The 24,334-nt window shown below is 50.5% G+C and overlaps 1 protein-coding gene across 4 annotated transcripts in view; it reads left to right on the top strand.

The window, feature by feature from the left end:
• The window catches only part of MYPT-75D (Myosin phosphatase targeting subunit 75D), a 219,043-nt gene that overhangs the window by 129,250 nt on the left and 65,459 nt on the right, over positions 1-24,334 (top strand). For 3 of the 4 annotated variants that reach the window (XM_089580355.1, XM_089580356.1, XM_089580357.1), the window contains 2 exons: positions 8,289-8,409; positions 15,611-15,893. In XM_089580355.1, coding sequence (XP_089436481.1) covers positions 15,638-15,893 — 256 coding nt within the window. In that variant the 5' untranslated portion in view covers positions 8,289-8,409; positions 15,611-15,637. The remainder of the gene's footprint in view (positions 1-8,288; positions 8,410-15,610; positions 15,894-24,334) is intronic. The other variant, XM_089580358.1, reaches the window with a different exon arrangement.

Raw genomic sequence — 24,334 nt, forward strand, 5'->3', positions numbered from 1 at the left:
GGATTTAAAAATGAAGCATCATGCCGGCTGGGCGCTCTGCCTAGCGGCGAAATGGGCGAAGCGAATCAGGAGGGAACGAACTCTGTGTTTACCCGTCGCTGAATTGAGTAAATCAGCTGGCTGCATTTACCGGCAACTGCTGGCTCGCGCGGCGGGGCGGATGTTGCGCCGCTTCGGCTGAGGCCTCCTCCGCCGAGGACGCTTCGTGGTGCATGCGGCACATAGCTCGCTCTGCGGCGACGCTTCACCCGAGTGGCGGCGCGGCTCCGTTTAAAATGAGATCGTGAAAAGGGAGCCGGCCGGCTTATTTGCGCGACCTCGAGATGTGCACTGCCATGCTCTCCCGGTTCTTTTGTTCCGCGGCGGGGGCGGGTGTTTGTTCGGAAGCGCCGTGCGTCTGGCTCGCAGGACTTGCAAATGCCACGCCGTTGTATTTGCAAGTCTAGTGGGACGATTCACGACTTGCAGATTCCGAGCAGCTCGGCGGGGCAGCTCTCTCGCTCGCGTGGCTTCTCGGGCGCGGCTGATGGCATCGCGCGGCCGTCCGGAGTCGAGAAGGTGGGCGCCGCGGCAGGTGCTCTCTGCATACGCGCCGCTAATGCGAGCCGCCGTTCCACTGACCGCGCGCTTTGGGCGCCCTGTCCTTCTTGCGTGCGCGCCCGTAATCGGCGCGCGATTGGACCGCGGTGGCTGTCGCCAAGCGGCGTCTGGAAGTTGGCGCTATCTCGGCGCTCATTTCTGTCCGACGACTGTCCCGCTTTGTTGGAGTCGAGGGACCTCCGAGTTAGGACGCCGCGCGTTATTCATCTGTCACCTGAGGGCGACAGGCTTCTCATGCCCTCACAACTTAGGGGCAGGCCGCATTTTCAGGTGGTTGGGAGCGAACGCTGGACAGCTGAGCTGAACATAGGATTCGTCTCGCCGACTACAAGAGTGCAGCAGTGCTCGCACTTTACAGGTTGCGACCAAGAACTGGCACTTTTAATTATCTTTGCGTTTTATTTTCAGTGATCCCTCGCGCGCTGTGTACGAAGTTGGCGGAACAAAACGTGGCTCACAAACGCACCAGCAGCAGTTATGTTAGATGAACACTATTCCACGTTTCTGTAAAGGAAGAAATTAAGAACGCATTTCGTTAGAGAGATGCAACATAGCAACGTGAAAAACTCCCGGTTTGATACTATTCTCCCCAGTAAATTTGTTCACGAGAAATTAATGTTTAAGATCACTAATTGGCGAGTTGTAGGTGTAAAAGCATAAGGGTGATTTCTGAGAGGTAATTTAGTTTGCGAATTATTGCGAAATTTTAATCAGCTGGTTATGAGAAGTTGTAGATCTGCCTTTTCTAGTAGAAGTGTCGCGCACTGTTTTTTGTTGTTGTTGGTGTAGCGTTAAAAACGCGCGCTAAAGTCTCTTGAACAGTTTGGTTTTGTTGTTAAGGGTTACAAATATTTTTTTTTGTTAAGGCTGGACGTATGATCGCTTATATGCTTTAAGGTCCTAGGTGTTGCAGTTGCTCCTTTCCTTATGAAAAAAAAAAAAAGTGGGTCACTCCCGAGACATTGCGCGCGTGATGTATGGGATAGCTCACGCGGAAATCATCATTTGCCTGTCATTATCAGCCTATCATCCTCACCGTCAGTCATCCCGAGCAGACTTCGCCGTTGAAAGTTGCACTTTACCGACTGAAAACTGTTTCGAGAAAAATCCAGTCTTGTGAAAAATTTTTCGGATGGTATCGATGTCGACGAACTTAGTGAAGCACTCAAAGCCTATTACTGCTGCGCGCCTAACTATTCCTTACTGCTCCGGAGGGGTGCGACAAAATTATGAGGTTTGTATTCACAAGAATTTAAAGAAGCAAATGAGGAGGAGGAGAAGGAAAGGCAGGGAAGTTAACCGGAAGTATAAACCGTTTTGCTACCCTGCACGGGGAAAAGGGATGAGGGGATGTAAAGATGACAGAGGAAAGAGAGTAGCTGGAGAATGAATGCTAGAAGCAAAAGAGAAACAAAATAAAGCATGGGAAATTTTCCTTGGATGCCAAACACATGAAGACCTAAAAAAGAAATTAAAAACGGCAAGCGCCAAAACAAGGCATATCCGTCGGAGCGCTTCATGGCAAAACTGTGTATCCGATACATTGAACTATATGTAAACTATATAAACTGTATATAAACTAAATGACAGCTTCTCCCCATTCACGATTCCTTTTCTCACAGTCCCTCGTACACAAGCAAGTATTGATGAACAGGCGCAGACATTCTAGGGGAGCATTTCTCTAGTCTCTAGTTCGTCGCACTACACAGTCATTTTTACTGTACAAAAACACAGCTGAAAAACGGACATCAGATAAGCGGTAGTTCAAACGAGCCTTATACTAACTTAATTGCACTTCAAGTAATCCATAAAGTACTTTCGGCTGGTAAACAGACAGTACCCGGCCCTGATGAAGTACATTGCGAAATGCTGGTCCACCTCTCCGAAGGTGCCGTGGCGAGGCACTTTTGCAATTATTTAACAAAATATGGAAATACACGTAATTGAACACTTGGAATACGGCGTGGGATAGGAATGCAGTATGTGGAATGCCGAATAAAATATGTGGAGCTCGTGGAAAAGGGAGCCTGCGTATATTAAGCGCGCAAACGCGTACAACTGTCTTTGACTATTCTAATCACAATCGCTAGCGCGAAAGCGCGTAGGCGGCATCTTCCTACCGGCGTTCCGCGTCATTTTTACCCATTGGCGGACCGTGCGCTTTTCATTGTGTTTGAATTCGGCGTGCGCGTATCATTTTTTGGCTGCGCCTTCAGCGGTGAAGGCGCCTTTTCCTCGCTGTCTTTCCGGGCCACTGGCGCGGCCGAGCCTTTTAGCGGAATTGCGTCAATGCCGTCGAGTTTGTTGCGAGGGCTGACAGGTGAGGCCCTTGCGAAAACTGTATTCGTAATATCTGGACTGATTTTTTTTTTTTGTTTTCGGGGTAAAAGTATGACAAGTTTGAGTAAATCGTTGCGAAGTGTATGTCATACCGGCAATTTCCGCGCCTTAACTGGCTCCTCTGCACGGCAGACGTATGCATATACATTGGCTATATCTTGCGTTTCAGTCTGTGATCATTTTCCTTGGCAGCGTCGAATAGCCTTAGCCGTCATGCTTTGCAATCTCATCTTCATTGTCCGTTATTTCAAATATTATCCACTGCTGCCGTACTTTGTCAATTTTGTCAGCCTTTTATTCATGTTCGTTGCAGCGCGAGTGACGCTACTGTATGTTTCTGTCGCAAACAAGAAAGCGATACTGTTGATTATCTGACATTGGCGTCATGCTGAGGTGCGGGTATTCTTAAGTTTGCTGAGGTGCGGGTATTCTTAAGGGTATTCTTATTCTTAAAGTTTGCACTTTATTTGGCAGTCGTTTTCTTTTGGAGCTTCAAGAAAAATGGAGGGCAGCAGCCCGGCGTGCCTATGTTTTATTTATTTATACCTTAAAGGTCCTGATCTGGGTTATTACATGAGGCGGACTTTACACATGCAGTAATTTCACGCAATGAGGAAATGTCGCAGCGGGGCCGGGACTTAACGTTGGCAAAGGCTGTTTTATGCCAATGATTTGACGGCAAACATTTAAGGTCAGCTCAAAAACGAAGCGCGGAGAGTTTTTATAGACCTCTGCTCTCTCTCTCTCTCTCTCTCTCTCTCTCTCTCTCTCTCTCTCTCTCTGTATAGTGCGGGTTATGAGAGAGGAGGGGAGACTACGTGGTGGTTTTCGAAGTGGATAGTAAGATGGCTTGAGTGAACTTGTAGAGGGAAGTGGGAGATTTACAAAAGGTTGATTACAGCAGAAAAGGAGCTGCTGGATTAGCCAGACCTCTTCGTAATAATTTAAGAGCACCTCCCTCCTCACGCGTCTTCCTTTTTTCTTTCTGCAACTTCTAGGAAGCGGTCTGGTTTTCTAAACTTGTCGCTGGTGGTCGAAACGCTCTAGATGAATGTTTTTACAACTCAGGCGATATTTGCCGTTGCTGTATGCTACAGGAAAATTGTGAAATTCTCGAGCTACACTCGAAACCAAACTCCGCACTTAATTTTTTTAGCTTCGCGTCGTTGTTGGGGTTGTAATTAATAACATGGCCCTCGTGCGGGGGTTAACAAAAGTACAGGTGTGAACTTGGCAAAGACTGCGGCCAGGTGATGAGTGGTCGTCGTTTGAGCGAGGCAGCGTTAGTTCGAGCCAGCAGTAATTGTTCCGACTCATCGCCGCGTCTTAGATGATTTACCTGCAGAAATGTCCGTTGCGTTGTGCGAAATTTGTAGGACATCTGACATTTCAGTGAAAACGAAACACACTGCTTGTTAATGATTTTCATCATGTTTCAAAGTGGATTCCCTTGAGATGGGACAGTGCTTTCATTGGAGACTTATCCTGTGCTTTGTAGAGACTAAGGTGTCTCGTAGCTGTTCCGGGCACGTTATTATTTTTTTTATGTTCCTTGTTATGTTCCAGCTGTGGCCATTTTTGAAAGCTAGACTGCGGGTGTTCACGGGTGTAGCCGCTGCAGCCATTGTGCGTGCCCTGTGCGCCCCCGTGGTAGTGCTCGAATAGCTCTGGCAAGCCGGGTGGAAGCACGCAGTGCAAGGCGTTCGTTAACAAAAGCCCACTCGACCAGGGGAGTTTATTTTTGTGTCTTCTGCCTAATGACCCCGGCAATCAGTGGAGTGTCGGTGGTCTTTTTTAGTATCTGCCAGTCGCTTGGTGTAGCGGTATTTCATGTTTCTGAAAACGGTTGCGCGAGAGCCCGGACTTCGTTCCAGGCTTCCTTTCTTTCTTTCTTTCTTTCTTTCTTTCTTTCTTTCTTTCTTTCTTTCTTTCTTTCTTTCTTTCTTTCTTTCTTTCTTTCTTTCTTTCTTTCTTTCTTTCTTTCTTTCTTTCTTTCTTTCTTTCTTTCTTTCTTTCTTTCTTTCTTTCTTTCTTTCTTTCCTATTCTTTCTTTCTCTTTCCTATTCTTTCTTTCTCTTTCCTATTCTTTCTTTTTTTTGTGGAACGGTTTTCCTTTCTTCGGTTTTTGTTGTGATTGCCGTGGATGCTAGAAAGAAAAGAAAGCACAGGAACACCTACACATGAGTCGTTGAACAGACTTCTAAAATCATAAACGGGCAGTAGGCTGACCAAGTGGGTCGTTTGTTATAGCGTCTTCCTTCTGCTGTCACTTCAGTGCAGTGGCGTCCAGCCGAGATGCATGGTGCTGGCGCCCCGGCAACTGCGACTACGGCGAAGTGAGACGCTCGAAGCTGGTTGGACGAGAAACGAACAAAACAAGTCGGAAACGCTTGATTCCTGGACGGAATGCTGCAGTTTCTCGTAGCCCGGTTTCGCTCGCGTCTAAAGGGGACTGTGATCCTCTGTGCATCTATAGTTTCCCATTCAGAGTTCACGGGTGGTGAACACCAAGCACAGCGCGAAAGGCAGACGTGCGCTCTTTGCTGTCCAGTCCTTCGAGCTGTTTTTGTGTTCACCGCGCAGTATCCAACTCGTTCATTTCGCTATGCTGCCTAAGCTTCTGCATTGGCGCTGTCGTTACTATTTCTCCTTCATTCGCGCTAATGTGGCTGGATTTTTCACTAAGGTGCTGGTCAGGACGTTCTGTAATGCCAATTCCTTTTATATATAGGCGTAAATTAATTCTGATTTTGCAAGTTCTGCTCAGGTAGTGGCTGGAGAACGGCAATTAGTGCTGGTTTCTACTGCTTAGCGTGCTCGGCGTCGATCCCTTCCGGGCGAAATGAAAAACGAACGAATGAATGAATGAATGAATGAATGAATGAATGAATGAATGAATGAATGAATGAATGAATGAATGAACGAACGCCTGTGTGTCGCAGTTTTAAAGAACCGCACGTGGTCATAATCAGCTGGAAATCCTCCACTTGCGGCGTGTCTCTGCCCAGGGTATAGTTCTCGTACGTAGCATGTCTATTAATTAAAACCCTTGTGCTGTTTTTGTCGCTTTATTATTTCTCTGTTTTCCTCTTTCGCTTCGCCGCCGGTAGGAAGCAAAGACTTCCGCCGCGGTCAGCGAGCGCGGTGCATGCCTCTCGCAGCACGGGGCGATCGACGCGCCCGCACGCGCGTGCGGCGCAGCGTGGCTGTGTCGCTCCTTGCCGCGCGGTCTGCGCGCCGATCCCTTTTTGCGAGCAGCCGCGCAAACCGCTCGCTGCGCCGCCCCTGCACCTGACCGCGCATTTCCGCGCTCGGCTGTCACCCGATGCGTCCGTCCCTTTTGTCGGCGCTCCTCCGCTGATTGCCAGCCGCGCATTAATTACAGGCCGCCAGAAGTTTGTCCCCGGCGCGCGCTCTGCGCGGAAGAGGAGGGTGTCTCTCCTGCCGCTGCAGCGTTCGTCTCGTTACTCTTTCTGGCTCTTTCTTCGCTTTCCAGTTGTTTCCCCTTTCTTTCTGTGCCCCGCTGCTGCGTTTTGGGATGCTCGGATTGTACGGCCCGCTGCCTATGCGGCTCTGATTGCACGGCGCGTCATCTCCGATTACACGTCTGCGATGAACAGCTTTCCGAACAGTTCCTCTGGTGTGCTCCGCCGGGACGCATTTGTTAACTCCTAGGTCTGTCACCTTTTTTGGTCGCCCTTTTCTCCTCATTTTCTGGCGTTTTAATGTGGCCAGAGCGATCCTTTGCGAGCTATCGTTTTGACGAGGATGGGAAATTTCCTGCTTTGAGTGTTCTCTCTCATGCTGATTTGTATGCCAGCTCTATATGCATGTTCTTACTCGTACAGGTGCAGAGTCGGGCTTTCCAGCTCGCATGTTGACCGTCTTGAAGCGCCCTTGCTCGCCTTGGCAATTTAGTGCGGCCGGAAGATCTCAACGTATGCGCCCTGTTGTGGCGATGTTTATTACTGCGCCTTTCTCTTCGTGGTAGCTTGTGGATTGGTCATACTGGCTACCGATATAGTTGTGTGCGATCGAAGAAGTATTATTAAAAGGAACGTGCGTCTCCTGGACAAGTTTTAGTGCGAAAGCGCTATTCCAGACGTACCAACCCGAGCAAGAGTGTGCAGTGTTTTGTGCACTGTTTTGTCCAACCCCGAGCAAGTTTCTCGCTCCCGATTTACTCGGATAAGCTCGGGTAAGTTCGGATGAGCGTCGCGCCAGCTGTACCCATTAGGAGGCAGGTGGTCGTTAAATCAATGATTGGTCGCGAGAGGTTGCTCGGGAAGAGCAACACGGGTCGCACAATCCCCACCGGTGGCTGTGATGGTAACAGCCACCTGCCAGTGCAGTGGAGCATCGCTTAACCGCTGCGCCACTGCGCTGGTAGTAGTGGTATATGAGGACTCGCCGCCATGTGTGAATCGTATAAGTAGGAATTACCAATTCAGCATACATGGGCATTAACCCACTACAGCCCTTAAGGCGGAGCTCAAGTGTCCCCTGCTTTCGCACGTGCGTGTACTCTCCTTTTTTTAAATGAACTAGAGATAACATTACGCATTGCCCTGTCAACGACGCCTATTTTTTCGCTTGTAGTACGTAGTCTTTCTCGGGCATTCATTATGTAGCGTATTCTTACTACCGTGCATGTAACTCTCGTAGTAAGAAAGAATACGCGTGCCGCATAGGATGTTCTAAGTCAAAAGTCACCTTTACTGCAGCGTATACTAGTGGTGCCGAGGTTGCACCAGGCGAAGATGCATGTCCCTCTCGTACTCGTTGTGTTTCTGATAGGTCTCACTGAAGCGAGAGGGCCCTTGACCCTCGCCAGGCGCTACTTGGGTACCCGCAAGTGCAGCAGGTAACAGCGTTGCCACTCGGCAGCGCTCTGGATCCGGCCGCGGTCTCGGTGGGCTACAAACTTTTGACGAAGACTTTACATCCTGTGCAGTGCGCATACTCTTACTACAACAGGTAGGCGCTCGGTAGTAAGAGTACACGATATAGTGAATGCAGGTGTACAGTGCTCCTGCACGCGCGTATACTTACTGCCATGTCTATCGCCTTTTTGCATCACTGGGCGGTGCAACCAACCTATACCGGCGACGTAACTTGCCGTGTAGCCTTTGGCATCGCATCTTGTTTGCTGCCAAGTTTCTATTCGCGTGCCTCGAAAACGTGCGAGTTCCCCCTGGTTGCTGCGTGGTCGCCCGTTTGCAGTTCGCAAGTGCGCAACCTCGGTGTGTTTGCGACGAATTTCGCCGGTTGGCGCCCGCCGGCCGCGCCCACGTCTGTGCAGTGCTCGCTGGCGACAGCAGAGTAAAACGCTCGGCGGTTTCTCGCAGGTGCCGTGCCGGCTGAGCAGAGCGCTTCCAAGATGAGCCGCTTCGCTGGCAGCCATATTCTGCGGGGCCCTCCTTTCTCGCCGCCACGTCGTCTGCCCTGAGGTCTCTGCTCTTCGTTTCGGTGAGTGAGTGAGCTCAGCGCGTCGCGGCTGACTTTGGTCTCGCTGTGCCGCTTTCGGCCGATAATTTGGCCCGCAGTCTACTGCCCGGGGCGTTTTTCGCGTGGGGTCGTATAATAGTAATACGACTTCTGTTTTGCAGCCAAGCGGACGGTGATAACGGGGTTCACGGTCGTCGGCTGTCAGATGCCGACCTACTCTTTAAATGATGTGACACTCGGTAAACCGTATACAGGAATGCGTCTGAGAGCAGCGAAGTGTTACTGTGTTGTTCGGGGATGCCATCAGCGCGAGGACGGAGACAGCAGCAGAACTTGGATGCGGTGGGCGTATGCGCTATGCAGCCCAGCTGGTGCTTGTGCTAAACGACACGCCGCCACGTTTCGTAATATCTCTGTCCGATGCATTGGGCGCGCACACTTCTCGTTGACCGATTGTGAAAGTCCTTCCCTGGATGTGTCGCCTTAATTTTCTTAGCTCGTTAACACTATGTGCATTGCAAAGTCGCTGCATTTTGTGAGAACTTGCTGTCCGCAACCCTGATTTCTTTGTCGCGTACCCATCAAGAAACACTCATATTGTGACTGCGGTGCATTTTACGTTATGTAGCCAACTCGGCAAATAATATTTCACAAAATTGCGAGCTTAGCTACACGTGCATCGACGCTGCCGTGAAGGCTGATTTTTCCATTTTATTGTAGGTTTTTGGCGTCTAGTGCAGTTTTGGTATTTGATTGCAAAATCCGCACAATGCCCATTCTACGAATTCCAGTGGCGATTAAGAACGAGCAGTAATCTTTCACCACCGCAATTTGTACACGCTCGCAAATGTGTACAAAGCGCCTTGGTAGTACTCAACGGTATGCTTTTCGGCACTAGGCATCTAGCTGCCTTAACTGGTGCGTACATGAATTTGCGACTAACTGCGTTTTTGTGGAAGCGTCGTTGCGTTTTTGTCGTCTTCGTAGCAGTGTTTCCTCGATTGCTTTTATTTTACTAAAGGAAAAAAACAATGGATTGCAGGACAACAAAGGATGCCCAAAAGTCAGCTTTTTTTTTTTTTACCATATCGGGAGCCATCCCGCACGTTCAGTCTGAAGGAAAAAGAGGACGAATTAACGGAACGCGACTGTCGCGCTTCGGCCTCCTTTTTTTTAAAGTCGTGAGTGAAGAATTGAAAGAAGAGGTGTATTCTGCGAGACAATTCGGCCTCACCAGAGAGCAAGTGCTGAGTGAACAGAAGCCTCCGCTAGCATCCACTCTATGGACACGGGAAGCCACGCCTGACAGTAATACTCGTTGCAAACCGTAAGCTCACTTGCCGTTTGCTTTTAAATCTCCCAAAGGCAGTTGAATTGTTTTCGGAGTGAAGGATTAGCTTGCGCCACGAAACAGCTCTTTCTCGCCCCTTCTCACGTAGAAAGTATATGGACAGTATAATCGCACTTCTATTTTAATGGCTCTATTCGCGAATACTCATTACACCTCATAGTCCGGCACGCCCTCGTTATAACCCGGGTCAGCCAGTTTGGCGAAGAGGGTGATTATGAGAATTTACGAGGCATTTTCTGTTTGGTTCCACGGAAATGGCCAGTGGCACCTGAAATGGTTTACGCCTGTTGTTGTTGGCTGTCCCCAGCCGTTTGAACGCACCCGCTGAGCAGCGCAGCGTCGTGCATGCACAACACCGTTGGGCACCGTGGGCAAACGGTGTACTGTAGGCATTGTTTTCAGCACTGCCCTTCGGAACTTTTGAGCGAAGGGGCGAATTCGAAAATATTAGTCGTTTTTTGCATTGTGGCACGACATCAGTATTCTGTAACGGCGGCCTTTTCTTTTCCTTTACTCGATGATCAGTAACTGCCGTGATTCGTTAGCGTCAATACCTGCCGGGGTGGTTCAGTGGCTTTGGCTTTCGGCTGCTGATTCGAAGGTCGCGGGTTCGATCCCGGCTGCGGCGGCTGCATTACCATGGAGGAGGCGAAATTCAAAAACATCCGTGCGCTGTGCGTTATGTCGGAGGACGATAGATAAGTCGAGGGTGGTCTAAATCAATCCGGAGTCCTCCACTACGATGTTTTCATAGCAGTCCATATGTCGGTTGTGGACGTTAAACTTAAACCCCGTAATTGGCATTTTTTTCGTTACCCTGAATAATTGATTTGATTAAAGGGAAATAATCGTATGTGCGCCAGTAGCGCGAACTGGCTGCGTGAAAGTCTGGTTGTTGCGGTGCGGACCGCAACAATCTCCCTTTCCTTGTGTTATCAGTGGACAGCTCAGCTTTACTTGTTGAAACCTGTCTAGATTGCATGGGCATCTATCATGTGTGTCAAAGTAGGTTGCACTGTAATTTGTTGTGCATTGTTGTTAGTGCTTATGTTCGTCTATAAATTGTGGCAGTGTGAACGACGTGCCCTTTTGTGCGCGCAGAGAAATGTTGCAGTGGTCTCGAGCGCGCAGCCTCCCGCAGCACTTTTTTTGCGAACGCATTTTGAGGTTGAGGTGGGCAGGGCTATGGTATCTCCGCTGTCCCGGAAGGCGGGCTGTGGTGATGGAAAGCGTTGAGGACAGAAGCACTTATTGCTTGCAGATATTCGAGGCAGTGGTGTGAAGGATGCGCTTAGAGGTCCAGGCTATAAGGACGTAATGTGGTGGGGCGGAGGTTGAATAATCGAAGCGATGTCGGCCGGCTGGATGACCTCTCTAGCGCCTTCTGTCGTCGCACGCTCTCCCAACCTGGGAGCTTCGGCTGATTGAAGGAGCGCGGTGGCGGCGTCTCGTCGGTTCTGTTGAGCTTATCGAGGATTGCCGGGCTGACGGAAGCGGCAGATTGCGGCCTCAAACGCGTCTTCGATCGGAGGCCTTTTCATTGTGGCCAGGAGGGAAGCCGTGGTGCCGCCGTCTGCCTGCGGGCGGTTCCGCAAAATCAATTCGCGACCCCATGCGCAGGGCCCTGCCGTCCTCTCGACAGTGTCGCGGGTGCGGTCGCAGCCAATATCGGATTCTTAATTGCCTGATAAATATTCAAAGCCTAATTGCGCAGCTTGCGCCAGAATTGGAATCTTGCGAGGCGGACCCGATTCGAACGGACCTGTCCGAGGAACCGTGAGATGCGTTTTTCCTTTTGAAGAAGGTGACTGAACGCCTTTTCCAGTCGATTCGCGCTGCCGTGCTGATTCGCCGCTTTTCTTAATGCTCTTTGACGGTGCGTGCGAAAGTCTTCACTATCGGGCGAAGGAGCACCTGCGTGGACGCGAGCGACTATTACCTCCCATATGCGCCACACAGTCCAGGACAGGGACCACATGCGGAGAGGTCTTTCGTGTTTCCTGTATGCCCTTGTTCGCGTAGCGCTTTGCAAGTTATGTGGAGCGACGCCGACTAGCCCATCGTAAAGTTCCTATATTCGCACTGTGGCTTGGAAAGCGCAGGCTGGAAGTTCAGCTTCGCGAGCGTTGACCTTGCATTCGCCGCCCACCGAGTGGCGGAAGTTGGGTCCATGTTCTCGGAAGAGCTCGGAAGCGCGTTATCACTTCCTGGCTCTCGGATCGGGCTCTCGCGCTAAAGTCCGCTGCGATGGCGTCTTGAGCGCTTTCCCAGTTGCGCATGTCACCGGAGCCGCCGCCGACGGAGCTTTCGAAGACTTTGCGACAATTGCATTGCGCATTCTGTGGCGAGTGTTTTCGTTTTTTTTTTTTCCCTTGTCTTTTTGGCTGCGACATCTGTTTATGGAAGCACTGAGAGGGCTCATATACTGTTCACGGGTGCCGAAAGGAAACATTTTCTCTCGACAGCGTACGGAGAATACGCCAAAAATAAAAACTGGCGAGAACAAAGTTTGCGTCTCCAGCAAGTGTCGGGCGCCCCGAAGTGGTGTTCTAGCTTTTTTTTTTTTTTTTTTTTAACGCCGTGGCGTGTTTTTTGCCTTTAATCGTCGGGCCGCCGTCCCTCTGCTGCTTTGTCCTCTGAGCAGCGCCCGGCTGTCGGGGCCAAGTTGTGCGAGCACTTTTGACGTTGCGAGGGCCGAGCGCGCGGTGGCACAACAGGACGCACTCACTCCGCCTTGTTTGCTCGCTGTCCCAGCGCGCGCTTTTTCCCCCTCTGCGCTGTCGCGTCGTCGCCCAAGCGGATCGCTCGGTATCGCCGGCATAAGTAGAGTGAAGTGGGGGGCGCCCTGGGCAGCAGAAAAAGCGCCGGCCGAGTAATTTTAGGCCGCCTGCGAGCTGAACAGTGTACAGAATTTCGGCGCGTGTCTACGGCGTGTCCCGGGACATTTCCGGTGTGTGTAGCGAGTTGAGTCCGTCGATATTTCGAAAGCACTCGCCTTCGGCCCCTTCTCCTTTCCGTCGTCCTTGCTTGTCTCTTAGCTTGTCCCCCCCTTTCACGTGTGGCTCTCTCTCTCCCTGTGTCGCGTCGTTGTTTTTCCCGTTGGGTTTGGACAATTGGCGGGAGCGGCGTCCGCCCTTTTCGCCGCTCGCGGTGGCCGGCTGCCTGCTCCCGCTGCTGGGGGCATTGTCATCGAGGAAACACACGCGTAAAGTGTTCGTTGGCTTTAGCGCTAATCTCATTCGTACGGCGCCGTACAAATTTAATGGAATTTGCCCCAATTCCGTTTTCCTACTGAGGAGTACTTCGACCGTGCTGCTCCTCCGGCGCGACTCGTAAAAACCCGATGCTGCTTAGACGGGGGCGACGCAGAACACCCCGCCTCCTGTCGAGCTGTATTTGAACTTCCAATGTTCTTAACGGTTGTGCTATGCTGGAAGAATTCGCTTTTTCTGCTTCTTATAGCCACTGAAAATCCGCTCGAAGATAGAACCAGGCAAGAAGCAAGGTTGCGTCTCCGCGATCTCACGCCGCTTCGCTGTATTTCAATCGTATTTAGCAAAACTTGCGCCATGAGCTGTAAAGTGCCCTCAGTGTGGTAATTTATATTGCTTACTACCTGCGGTGTAGCCTTTTCACCACCTGTGCTTTAGAGCATTCAGGTACCACTTGCTCTGTTTCCTTTTCTCTCTCTTAATCCGGTTACAGAGCTGCCACCTCATTACTTCGTGAATTCATTGCTGCGGTATTACTAAATTGATGCAGTCTTCACTTCATTTTTTTGCATCGCTCTGAATACCGCTGCATTCTAAGAACGCGGCATTTCATGTATTGCTCGTTTTATGATTTTGTATTTGTGTTACTATAGCTCTCCGTATTGTCCATTTGTTGCGTGTTGCACTAACTTCCGTGTTCCCACTAATGTTTTATATTTGACTTTTTCGGCCCTCGTGTCACTGCAATCGAGAGTGAGGTTTCTGCGAAAAGGACCCCTTTGTTTGATGACGGTTCCACTTCGCATGCTTTGGTGCTTTTGGTTTTGGCTGAAAACGACGAGGGAGATATGGTGCTTTCATGGGGTGCATTACTCAATCCAAGGACGCCATGGAAATTGCGTGTCATGACTGTTTATTACTTCTCGACTACTTGCATTAGCGTGGTGGTAATTTTTTATTTATTTGAACTAAAATAATTTTGCCCTGACAGTGGTAATAAATATAGTTTCCATTCATTACATGTCCTAATTCGAGGGTGTCAGGGCTTGGCGGTTAGCGTGAAGCTAGAAAAGGCTTGTTTGTAAAATTTTGTCTTTTATTAGAAGCAGTGAAGCTTCTCCTCGAGCCTTTTTTTATTGCGTTTTTCTGGCATGGACTTAGGGCAGTAGAAGTTGCAGAGCATGCAGAATTAGTTCATGATGTCGAAGTAGAAAAATAAATGAAAAAAAAAGATGAAGATTCACCGGTAGTAGCTGTAGGCGAGGGTAAATTCGAAAACTGGGCTTGCTGGCATTCGACGCGTGTGTAGTGGGTACATTGGGAACATCAGTATCTGCCAGCAGTGGAAGGCGGCTATGTTCCCCGCTGTGCCCGCGCAAAAAACACCAACCTCTTCTCGGCGGCCGCCGGTCGAGGATCTTTGGTACGGCCAAGAATGCAAGCTTGAAGGTTGTCCCGGAACGCTCAGGATCGATGTCAGGAAGCCATGTACTGATGCATACTTCATGAATTTAAGAAAAGAGAATGGCTTTATGCATGCCAATTGCTGGTCTAAGCTTCATTTTTGCTCAGGCTAATCAAGTCCGTTTTGTCGTATAAAAATAGTTCTGCGTCGCGGGCATGGGTAAAGGTCACGTCCTCAGTTCAAGCCTACTGCAGCCACTATGCTCTGGCGTCCTTGTATGAGTACATAAGCCCATTGTTTAGCAGCTGCACGTGCGCCTGATGTATTTTTTGTTCCCGAAAGGGTAAAAAGGTGAATAGGGCAACAAAAAATTCCAGGATTGTGCAAAAATATACTGGGGCTGAAAGGTTTATTCCAGGAATATGTTGCAGGGGGCACCTTGAAGTTGATTTCACCCAATACCCATTTAATTAGTTCCCTTGCAACCAAAACGCTGTTTCTGGGAGATTAATTCAGAGCTCATGCGGTCGTTGTCAACTGCACCGCGCCTCACGAAATTCGGCGGATACTTTTTGAAGGCGTTGCGATATGTCTCTTTCGAAAGACGCCTAGCGTGCGTGTGTTTCGGTCCCGTGCTCCTAATGCCCCATAAAACCAGAGAATGGGATTTCAAGCACCGGCAGGCCTTTGGAATGTTCGTCCCATGTATTAAGGACAATTCCACAGAGTGGCGATGATTCGAGTCTGAGGAGTAATTGCCTGTTACCATCCATCCGAGCACAGTCATATACGGCTGTAAATGAATGTTCACTTCGTAGGGCTAATAACATTCAAGTAGCGTCGTTCCCACTTCAACCTGTTGACTAATTCGGTCCCGCCCTGTCATCGGCTCGCCGTCCTGCATGGCTATTCTGTACTATAGGTAGAGCGACTGCCCCGGTCAGGCGATGGTTCAGAGCTTCGAGCCCTCGACCGGGATAAAGCCGTGCAGTGTTCATTCTTGCCGTATGGCTGTGTTCGTGTGGATGCGGGTGAGCACCCGTGATTAGCAGGAATGATGGCATTCGAGTTTATTCCCGCAATGTGGCACCTTCCCCAAGAGATGGGTATCCCGTGGTGCTAGCCGAGCCAGCGTGAGCCTTCTTTCTCTTCTTGCCGACATCGTTCGGCTTCGGCCGGTTGGAAGGCATGGATGTTACTGCGTACGTGTAGTGTGCCTGAGTTGCTGCAACTCGCTCTCCCTTTTCGTCGCAGGTGCGTGGGCCGGCCCGCCGCGTCAGGATGGCGGAGCACAGCGAGCTGGTGACCGAGATGTGCGTGGTGGAGAAGATGAGCACCCAGGAGCGGCTCAAGCACGCCAAGAAGCGGCGTCAGCAGCAGCTCAAGAAGTGGAGCCAGCACGAGCGCGAGCTGCAGAAGGCCAAGAAGGGCAAGGCCTCGTCGCCGGCTGCCGCCCCGGCGCCGCCCGAGTACAAGGTGCACTTCGTCCCCAGCGTCATGCTGCTCGAGGCCGCCGCGCGCAACGACGTCGACGAAGGTGCGTCTCGGCTCCGGCTGCAGTGTCCGCTCTGTGGTACAGCAGGAGAATGAGCAGCAAGCGCAGCGTAACGGGGACAAATCACCCACTTGGTGCCGACACGCACGAAACGCCGCTTTTAAACGAGGGAAGCTAACGAACCAAACTGGGGCGAGTCTGGCTCGTGACAGCGCAGTTGCGTGCAACAAAAACAAGCTGGAACGATGAAACAGGAGGCACTCACCGCCACGGCGACCAGTCAAGGCTGGCGCGATGGAATTGAACGAGTCCCGAAAGTAGATTCGATATTCCGATATTGCGTTACGGCTTTTAAAGAAAAAAGGAATGCCCCCCCCCCCCCCCCCCTTTTTTTTTTCGTTTTTTCTCCCTCCCGTTTTCCCCTACGCTATCTCGCTTCAAACGGGAAGAGTCTTCAAGACGTCAGTTTAGTGTGTCGTACCATGTTGTCTCGTTTTTCGGTCTTAGCGTCCCCTGTGCTGTAGTTTAGGTTTGCGCTCCTTTTGCAAATTTCGTGGCCGTGGTAACGCAGCGTCAAAAGCTCATGGAACTATAGTGCCGTCAGCTTATCTTCTCGGTACTTCTGGCGTTTCACTGCCTTCGCGGCACTACGCGTGTCTGGCCGAATGGGGCGGAATTGCGGAGCTTGCGGGCATCGGTGTGCTTGTTACCTAGGTGAGCATTGCTGGGACCAGTTTAAACCGGTGTTTATTGTATTTTTTATTCTTCCTTTTGTGACGAAAAAAAAAAAAAGAACCCTGAGTATCATTAGGGCGAATTTATACCGTTATCTGTAGTGGTCTTTATTCTGCCTTCTGTGACAATAGATAAAGAAAATGTCTACAGGTAATGTCTGCGTAAAATCGAAATCGTGAGTATGTGTTAGCCAATCCTATCTTCTTAAAGGGCAACTGCAACAGAAATTTACATCGGCTAGGAGAAGGCCGCTTAATATGTTGGGTACGTCATAAATCTAACCGTGACAATGTTCTACGCTTCTTAGAGGATTAGTTCTGTTACAAGCGTTCAAAAAGCCTTGTTGCAGACGATGGGTGCACCTAGTGGCATATCGCGCGCAGTTTGGCAATTTACCGGACATGACGTAGGTATTGACCGTCGAGAACCTTCCTCAATTAAGCCAGACCCACGGGGAATGAACGGATTACGGACGGCGTGGATTGGGAGGCTGTAAGCTGAAATGCGTCGTGGCTTACCTACGGCGTTACTGCGGAAAGTGCTTAGAAATTTTAGGTGAGATTATTATGCCGAAGCGCTGTGTAGCCGTCGGGGGCATGATCGCACATGCCGCACATGCCGCACATGAACACGCACGACGCATGCTTTTCCGAAGTGCTGCAAACAGCGAACTTCGTGCGGCAACGCCGATATGTTTTCTATTCGCGCGGTGTTCTGGTGGGGTCCTTGCCTGGTTTGGTCAGAATTGATCGAATCTTCGCGTCGGCTGTGGCTATCCTCGACAAAAAAAAAAAAAAAAAAAACGAACTTTTTGCCAGCAGTGAAATCTCTCGTCATTGTTCGAAGAACGGAAGTGGACGCCGCAAAACAAAGTGTTCCCGTTTGGCAGGCGTTCGTCCGCGGGGCTGTTAATTCATGTGATCGGCGTTTGGTATTGCTCACAATAGACGATTGTAATGAGTTCCCAACCTGTCGCGGCTACTACGGGCAACCGTGTGTCCGGTTTTACGCCTTTTCCGGCGTTTGGTAATGGCCGCTCTTTTTCGAGTTTCGGTTTTAAAAACTACTGTTTTTGAGAGCGACGGCGCACTCGATTCTATCACGAAGCCATATTTTGTTTTTAATACTCTATGACTACTGCACCTTTGGCAGTCATTAATGACCCTCCCCGTTTCCAGAGCAGGTTGATTCTGCTGGGTGTCTATACCTATCCTTAATCATGCTTTGAAGAATGTACTCCTTGCATAGCACGATTTCTGGCTATGGTTCTTTTTTTTTTATTATCGAAGTTGTACCAGCTGTGCAAGTCCTCGGCCCAAGTTAAGCGCAACGCTTATGCATGCTGCCCAAGCGTTTCAGAGAGGATAGGGCGAAGCGGCTGCCGTGGTTACCTGCAGCCGCGCTGTTGGAGAGCAGCGGATTTTTGGCTGCCCTTTGGTGAGGAGTATAGCGGATGCCCGTTTCGATCACTTCCTCGCGGGGGATTGCCGTTCTCACTCTTAGAAAAAAGGTAGTAGTACTCACTAACTTTCGGGTAGTAACTGGTTGTCACATATGTTACTACCCTGTTAGCAACTGCAGTTAGTAACGAGGAGGTTAGTAACAGTTACTAACCCATTGAGTTAGTAATGGCTGCTACCCGCAGTTAGTAACGGGAAGCTAGTAGTATATTTACTAAGAAAATGAACAGAAACTCGCATATGCTGCTAGGTTCTTCGTACGGTGTGCTGGCGTGGCTTGTCAAATTTGTGCGTCCTCGAAAAATAAAACAGCTTCATAGTCAATTTGACTAATTCCGGAATCCAGACAGAGCTATCAGAGCGTGCTGGCAGTAAATCACACACTTAGGTTTAAGCTTACCGCGCATTACATGTAGAAATTATGCGAGATGATGGCATCAACAACCTTACCGCGCGCACACAAAGATCCAGAATGCAGGAAAAGTACAAATAAGGAAGAGCCACACACGCATAGGGAAATCTTCGTAGGGAAATCACACACATGTAGGGAAATCTTTGTCAGGCTTATATACTCCGTAAATCAGGCTCGCATTTACGGGCTAGTTGCTCGTACCGGTTGAGCTAAGATACCAGCTTTAATTATGAAGTTGATATTGTAGAAACAGCTTAATCTACCTAACTGCATTCCCCTGCAGAAATGTTTAATTACAAAACCAATTTATTAGCATGACAGTCTGCGTCAGTTACATTATTTGACTTTATTTTGACTTTATTTTGGGGTAAAAGGAACGGTTACTAGCTAGGTAGTAACTGGCGACCACAGTTAGTAAAAAGGTAGCAAGGGCTACTTTTACTAACTATACTTTGAAGAGGGTAGTAAGTAGTCAGCAAAAAGTAGTAAAACGAAGTCAGAGTTATTAACTGCTGCCATTACTACCCTTTTACTACCCAGTTACTAACCTTTTACTAACTTTTTTTTAAGAGTGTACGCCTACGGTTTATCGCCGTGAGCTGCACGATTTAGTGCACGTCATTTTCGCGGTTATCATGTGCCCGTTATACAGTTGAAGCCCGGGTGTACGAATGCCCTTTCGTGAATAAATTTTGGTCCGTGCGCTATAAAATTTATCGGGTTCAAAATGTTTAGCCACTGGATGTAATCTATTCTGGAAGCAACGAATTTCCGGCAAAATAAGTAGCGGAAAATAATGAAAGAAAGTAAATATTAAAAGGGCTGCACGAAAGTGCGCCGAAAGGAACAGTTCTCAGTATCTCTGCAGAGTAACTGCACGTGGTGATGGGGCTTCGGAGAAGGTGCCGGATATTTGGGCAACGAGTTCGTTTCCAGTTTTGCCGAAAAGCCTTGCGAGTTTGATGATGCCGCCTTCCCCCACCCTTACAAGCGTCAGCTTCTGCGCTGCGCAAACGACGATGCCAGGGTCAACTCCCGCGGAGCAGAAACTGTTACAGTGAGGGCTTCGTGAAGATTGTTGCCAGTGAACGAGTGTCAGATGACAACGACGCTCGTGAAGAACCCGCGCCAGATTACTGATTCGATCGATGGGGCACTGGTCGGCCCTCGTTACCTAACGTGTGCGTCGGTGCAGAAACGAAGCATTCACTGACGCTTCCTCGTTAAGAATCGTATCTGCCCTGCACTCGGCACACGGTGTTTGTGTTTCGACTTGGCGAAGTTCCCGATTTTACGAACAAATGTGCCGCGTCGCGTTCGCTTCCGTAACAGAAAGAGCAGGTTTTGAGAAAGGAAGGCACGACTTGTCATCTACTCTTTTCCTCGACGCTTTTGCACGTTCCCTCAAAAAGTGGACTGGAGTCGACTTCTTTCGCATTCACGTAAACGCTACTATCGAGTTTCTCCTCTAACCCCTACCAGTCGGGAAACAGAAGTCGCGCCTTATGCGATCGGATGTCCCACGATTACTGTGACCGGCGGGTTCGCGAAACCCTCTCTCAGCTTCTGGAAGAGCGATCGCGCTTCTTGCGCGGCCTCCCAAGTGTGCAGCCGCGGCCGGGATGGACGAAGGGTCAGCCTCCACGGCGGTGGTGTACCTCCGATTCGGTCCAGCGCGAGACCCGCGTTCGTCTTTACCGAGGAAAAAAAAAAGCAAGGGCAGCCGCGTGTAGCCTCGGCGTCCGGGCCGACAGATTGCGTCGCGCGCACTCGCACCTTCAAACATGGAGCGGGGGGCCCGGCATCTCTGCCGACACTGGCGGGCCGCGATTGGTTTGAACGCAGCGGCCGAACAATGATTGGTACGCGGGTAGTGAGCGAGCCCGGTCTGCGGCGCTTTAATCAAAGGAGAGGAGGCGGCGGGAAATAAGGTTGACAACGGGGACAAAAAAGCGGTCGCGTTGACGAAACCGCCGCGTGGCTCCGCTTTCACGAAACTGCCTTTCGCCGTCTGTCTTTACTTTTTGTTGAACTTCCAAGTTAGCTTCTCGTATATACGAACGCGTTCTATCATATTGGACAGCTATTTTGCCGGGAATGCGGTTGCAGAAAGAACGATCTGCTGCCCCCTATTTTTTTTTTTTACTTATTGCTTTATTGAGAGCTCGATGGAAAGCGATTTGTTTGCGTCTTCTTCGCAACCGACTTCGAGCTTGACGCAAACGAGATAGGGCCGAGCTGTCTGCTGCTGGATTTTTAATTCTTCTGGTTGCTGTATTTAATTTTGTTTCCTTTGCGCAAACTGACGTTGTGCTGCGCGGCAGTCTGCCTCGCCCAGCTGGGAGCACTGATACGAAGGCTTTGATTTACTCGGATTTACCAAAAGTTGGAAAAAGTTTCAATCGTTTCGAACAAGTTGGCCTCTCTAAGACCTTGCTGTCTTGCAGGCTGCAATCGGTTGCTGGCACACGTGGAGGACCAGGAAGCTCCCGGGAATTTTTTGTGTGAAGTTCTGCCTGCGGACAATTTATTTCAGTGCTGGCTAAAAAAAAAACTCACTCCTTACACCCGCTGCTTAGCTCTTTGACTTGCCGATGTTTGTGCGTGTAGTCGGGTTGGGTGTTGTAAAACGGGCAGTGAAAAAAAAAAATCGCCTTTGCATGTCTTATTGAAATAAGGTCCCATAAACGTTGGGCAGAGACGTGCATACGTTCTGCAGTGGCCGTTGAGTATCCTGTTCGAGCTGGCCTGCTTGTCACCCTCCGTAAAGTGCGTCGATCATCACCCGATGCTGCGCGCCCGTCGCCAATAGCGCTTCCATTGGCAGCAGTGACGGGCTCTACAGACTCGCTGTGAACCAACTCCGGGTTGGAAGGTGATACTCGCGCTGGCAGCGGCACCTTGCGTCTGTGCGCGTACGTGAGAGTGTGCGCACTTGCATGTGATGAGCGCGTACCGGGAGCCGATTTCTGTCGTCGTCCAACTTGGTTTCGCAGGCCATGTTTCGCTCAAGCCTCTTTCAAGCCCGAGATAATTAAAATTGAAATAAGAATTTCAAAACGAACTGAGGCGATTTAGCGCCGTGTATAGAGCGTGCCCCTCTTTATAAGGCGCGAGCTCTATGCTTGTGAAACGTGCATACAAATTATAAAGTGCACTCGGAATGACTAGAAATTGAATGACACCACTTTGAAGCCTTTTCAGCCATTGGTTTTTGTAAAAAAAAAAAGGGGGGGGGGAGGGGGTACGGTACGGACGTGTACGGGCGTGTACGAGCGTGTACAAGCGTGTACGTGCTACTACAAGCGTGTACGTGCGTGTACGTACGCACGAACGTGCACGAACGTGTAGGTCCTCCATCTTGGTTATCCCGTCGGAATGAAGTATCGCGGTGGACGTGACACTATTTTTGTGCACAGTTTTTAATATCCCTCCATTCCCTGTCCTTTCTTACTGCCGCTTCCCTCATTCTTTCGGCCTTACCGTCCACTCCCTGTCCCTTTCGGTGCCGCCGCGATGGCTCAGTGGTTATGGTGATCGGCTGCTGACAAAAAAAAAAAAAGACACGGGTTCGATCCCGGCTTCGGCGGTCGAATTTCGATGGAGACGAAATTCAAGAGGCCTGAGAACCCCAGGTGGTCGAAACTTCGGGAGCCCTTCACTACAGCGTCTCTCCTAGCCTTAGTCGCTTTGGGACGTTAAACCCCATAAATCAAACCAAACCAAACCGTCCTCTCCCTATCCCTTTTATTTCCGCTCGCCGCAGCTCAGGTGCTTCAACTTCGATGGCAGATGCCGCAGCTATAGCAACATCTCTTTACTTTCGTTTTTTTTTATTTCATTAATAATCCACTTAATAATAACAACGGCTTCATAAAAAGACCTAAAAGCGGTATGTATCCGTAGCTCATACTATTCGACGCATGAGAAAACTTGAATTAGTATTGAAAATTGCTTCAATAAGTATTATCAGGCAGTTGACTGAATGGAAAGGCTCAATAGCTGAGCAAGTGTTGAAAATTTATTTTTCCGTCCGAACTGGGTTGCGTCGAACTGCACACCCGTGCTTGTAAAAACACTCGGGACACCAAGGAGGCCAATTAGACAAAGATAAAAACACGCTGAATGGTTTGCTTGATAGTTGGGTTGTATTCAGGACGCAAAAATGCGGCACGTATAAGTGTGCCGTCGGCCGTTTGTTGGCACTTTAAGCAAGCGGGACTGCATGCGTGTGTACTGCTGTCCTAAAAAGGGTGAAACCGGTGTCGTGTGCCGAGCCTGGTCACTGAGGCAGCGGCCACAGTAACGCATTGTTTCCCGAAGCCGCCCGCGCATAGCAGTGCAGGCTCAAACCGCACGCGAGAAAGCGCCGTGCGCCCCAGTCGGAGGGTGGTGCTCATTCGCGCACGATTGCTGCATTCGTAAGGAGCCTCCCGAGTGCATGCGACGGTGGTGCTTTGTTGAGCAGTACACACTGCGTCCGCGCCTGTTCGGGGCTGTCTTGACCCCTGCAGGACGTTCGGTGTCCTTCGGGGGGCCTTGGCGGCTGGCGCATCTCCTTCGGCTCCCCTAGATGTGGCGTGTACCTGCTTCGGTGAGGTCGCGCCTGTTCTCGATGGCCGCGTCGTCTCGTCGCTTTGTGCAGCCTATTCCGTCGGATGGATTATGCCGTCCCGTGGTCTGCGCAGCCGATCGAAGTATGTAAATGTGAGCGGCCTGCACGGGCTGGGGCAGCAGGGGCAAAAGACCTTTCGCTGCTCGCTCCCATCTGCTCTCCGCAGTTTGTTTGCCCCGGCCGCGCTTTCCCTAATTTTCTCTCCGTTGGGTGCGCGCTGTTTGGCCGGGCACTCTCGCCGCAGTAAGAGCAGACTTCTGTTCGAGCGGATGACACGAAAGGGGACGGCTCGGCTATCTCTGCGTGACCCCGATTTTTTTTTGTGGCTGGCCATATTTCTCTTCGTCCCATGCATGACCTCTCCGGGGATTGCGCAGCAGGGCGCCCCGCCTCCCCCCACCGCCCTCCCTCTCCGCGCCGGTTTGAGACAATGCCGGCGGAATGACGCGCGTTTCTTTTTTCCGTGCGCGGGGGCGTTTTTTGCGGACCGTTGCTCGCGTGCAGCCCGAGGGATGAACGCTGTGGCTGCTTTCGCTTAACGCGCTCTTTTCTTCTTCATCTTCTTGTTCGGGCTAACTCGCCCGGGCGCGTGCGTAAGGGTGCAAAAAATGCACCCAGTGTCGGATAGAATCTTCCTCTGCGCACACCGTGGGCTGGTCTCGACCGTCGCGGCCTAGCGGCGGTGCCGCCTTTTTCCTGCGGCTGGTCTTGACGCGTGAAGAGGCTGGAGGAGGACAGATGCGGGACAGCGTCGTGCGAAACGGGAGCTGGGTGGCGAATGTCGCGCCTCTCGTGGCCTGTCGACGTCTCGTGGCCCTTAGTTGTGGGCGATTCCTTGGCGCTTATTTGCGAATTCTTAGTGCCGGTTTCGTCGTTCTCAAAGCGGACGTCAAAATGAAAATAAGTCACGTGCATACCTATTCACGCGTTCTTTTCGCAAGCATTTCATCAACGTGCTATTGGCTACGCACTCCAAGTGCCCCCCTGTGACGGCTGTGTAACCGAAAGAGAGAACAGCCACAAAGCTGCCGGTCTCCTTAGCGTCGTATACACTTGGCTCTGTCGCCTGTGTCGTCCGCTGTCTGGACCGGTGAGATGTTCGTCTCGTGGCCGCACTGTGCGTGTCAGGCGGACGTCTCCGGTCGTGGTTGAGCAGTGTTGTTATTCATGCCGCGGTCCTCGCCATCGGTGTGCCGTGTCACTTACCGGGACACGCTTCAGACAGGCGTGGCGCGTGCGCGGCGAGTGTTAGTCTTCTTTC

Source organism: Amblyomma mixtum, chromosome 3, assembly GCF_055824585.1.
Source record: "Amblyomma mixtum isolate Tamu chromosome 3, ASM5582458v1, whole genome shotgun sequence".
NCBI lineage: Eukaryota > Metazoa > Arthropoda > Arachnida > Ixodida > Ixodidae > Amblyomma > Amblyomma mixtum.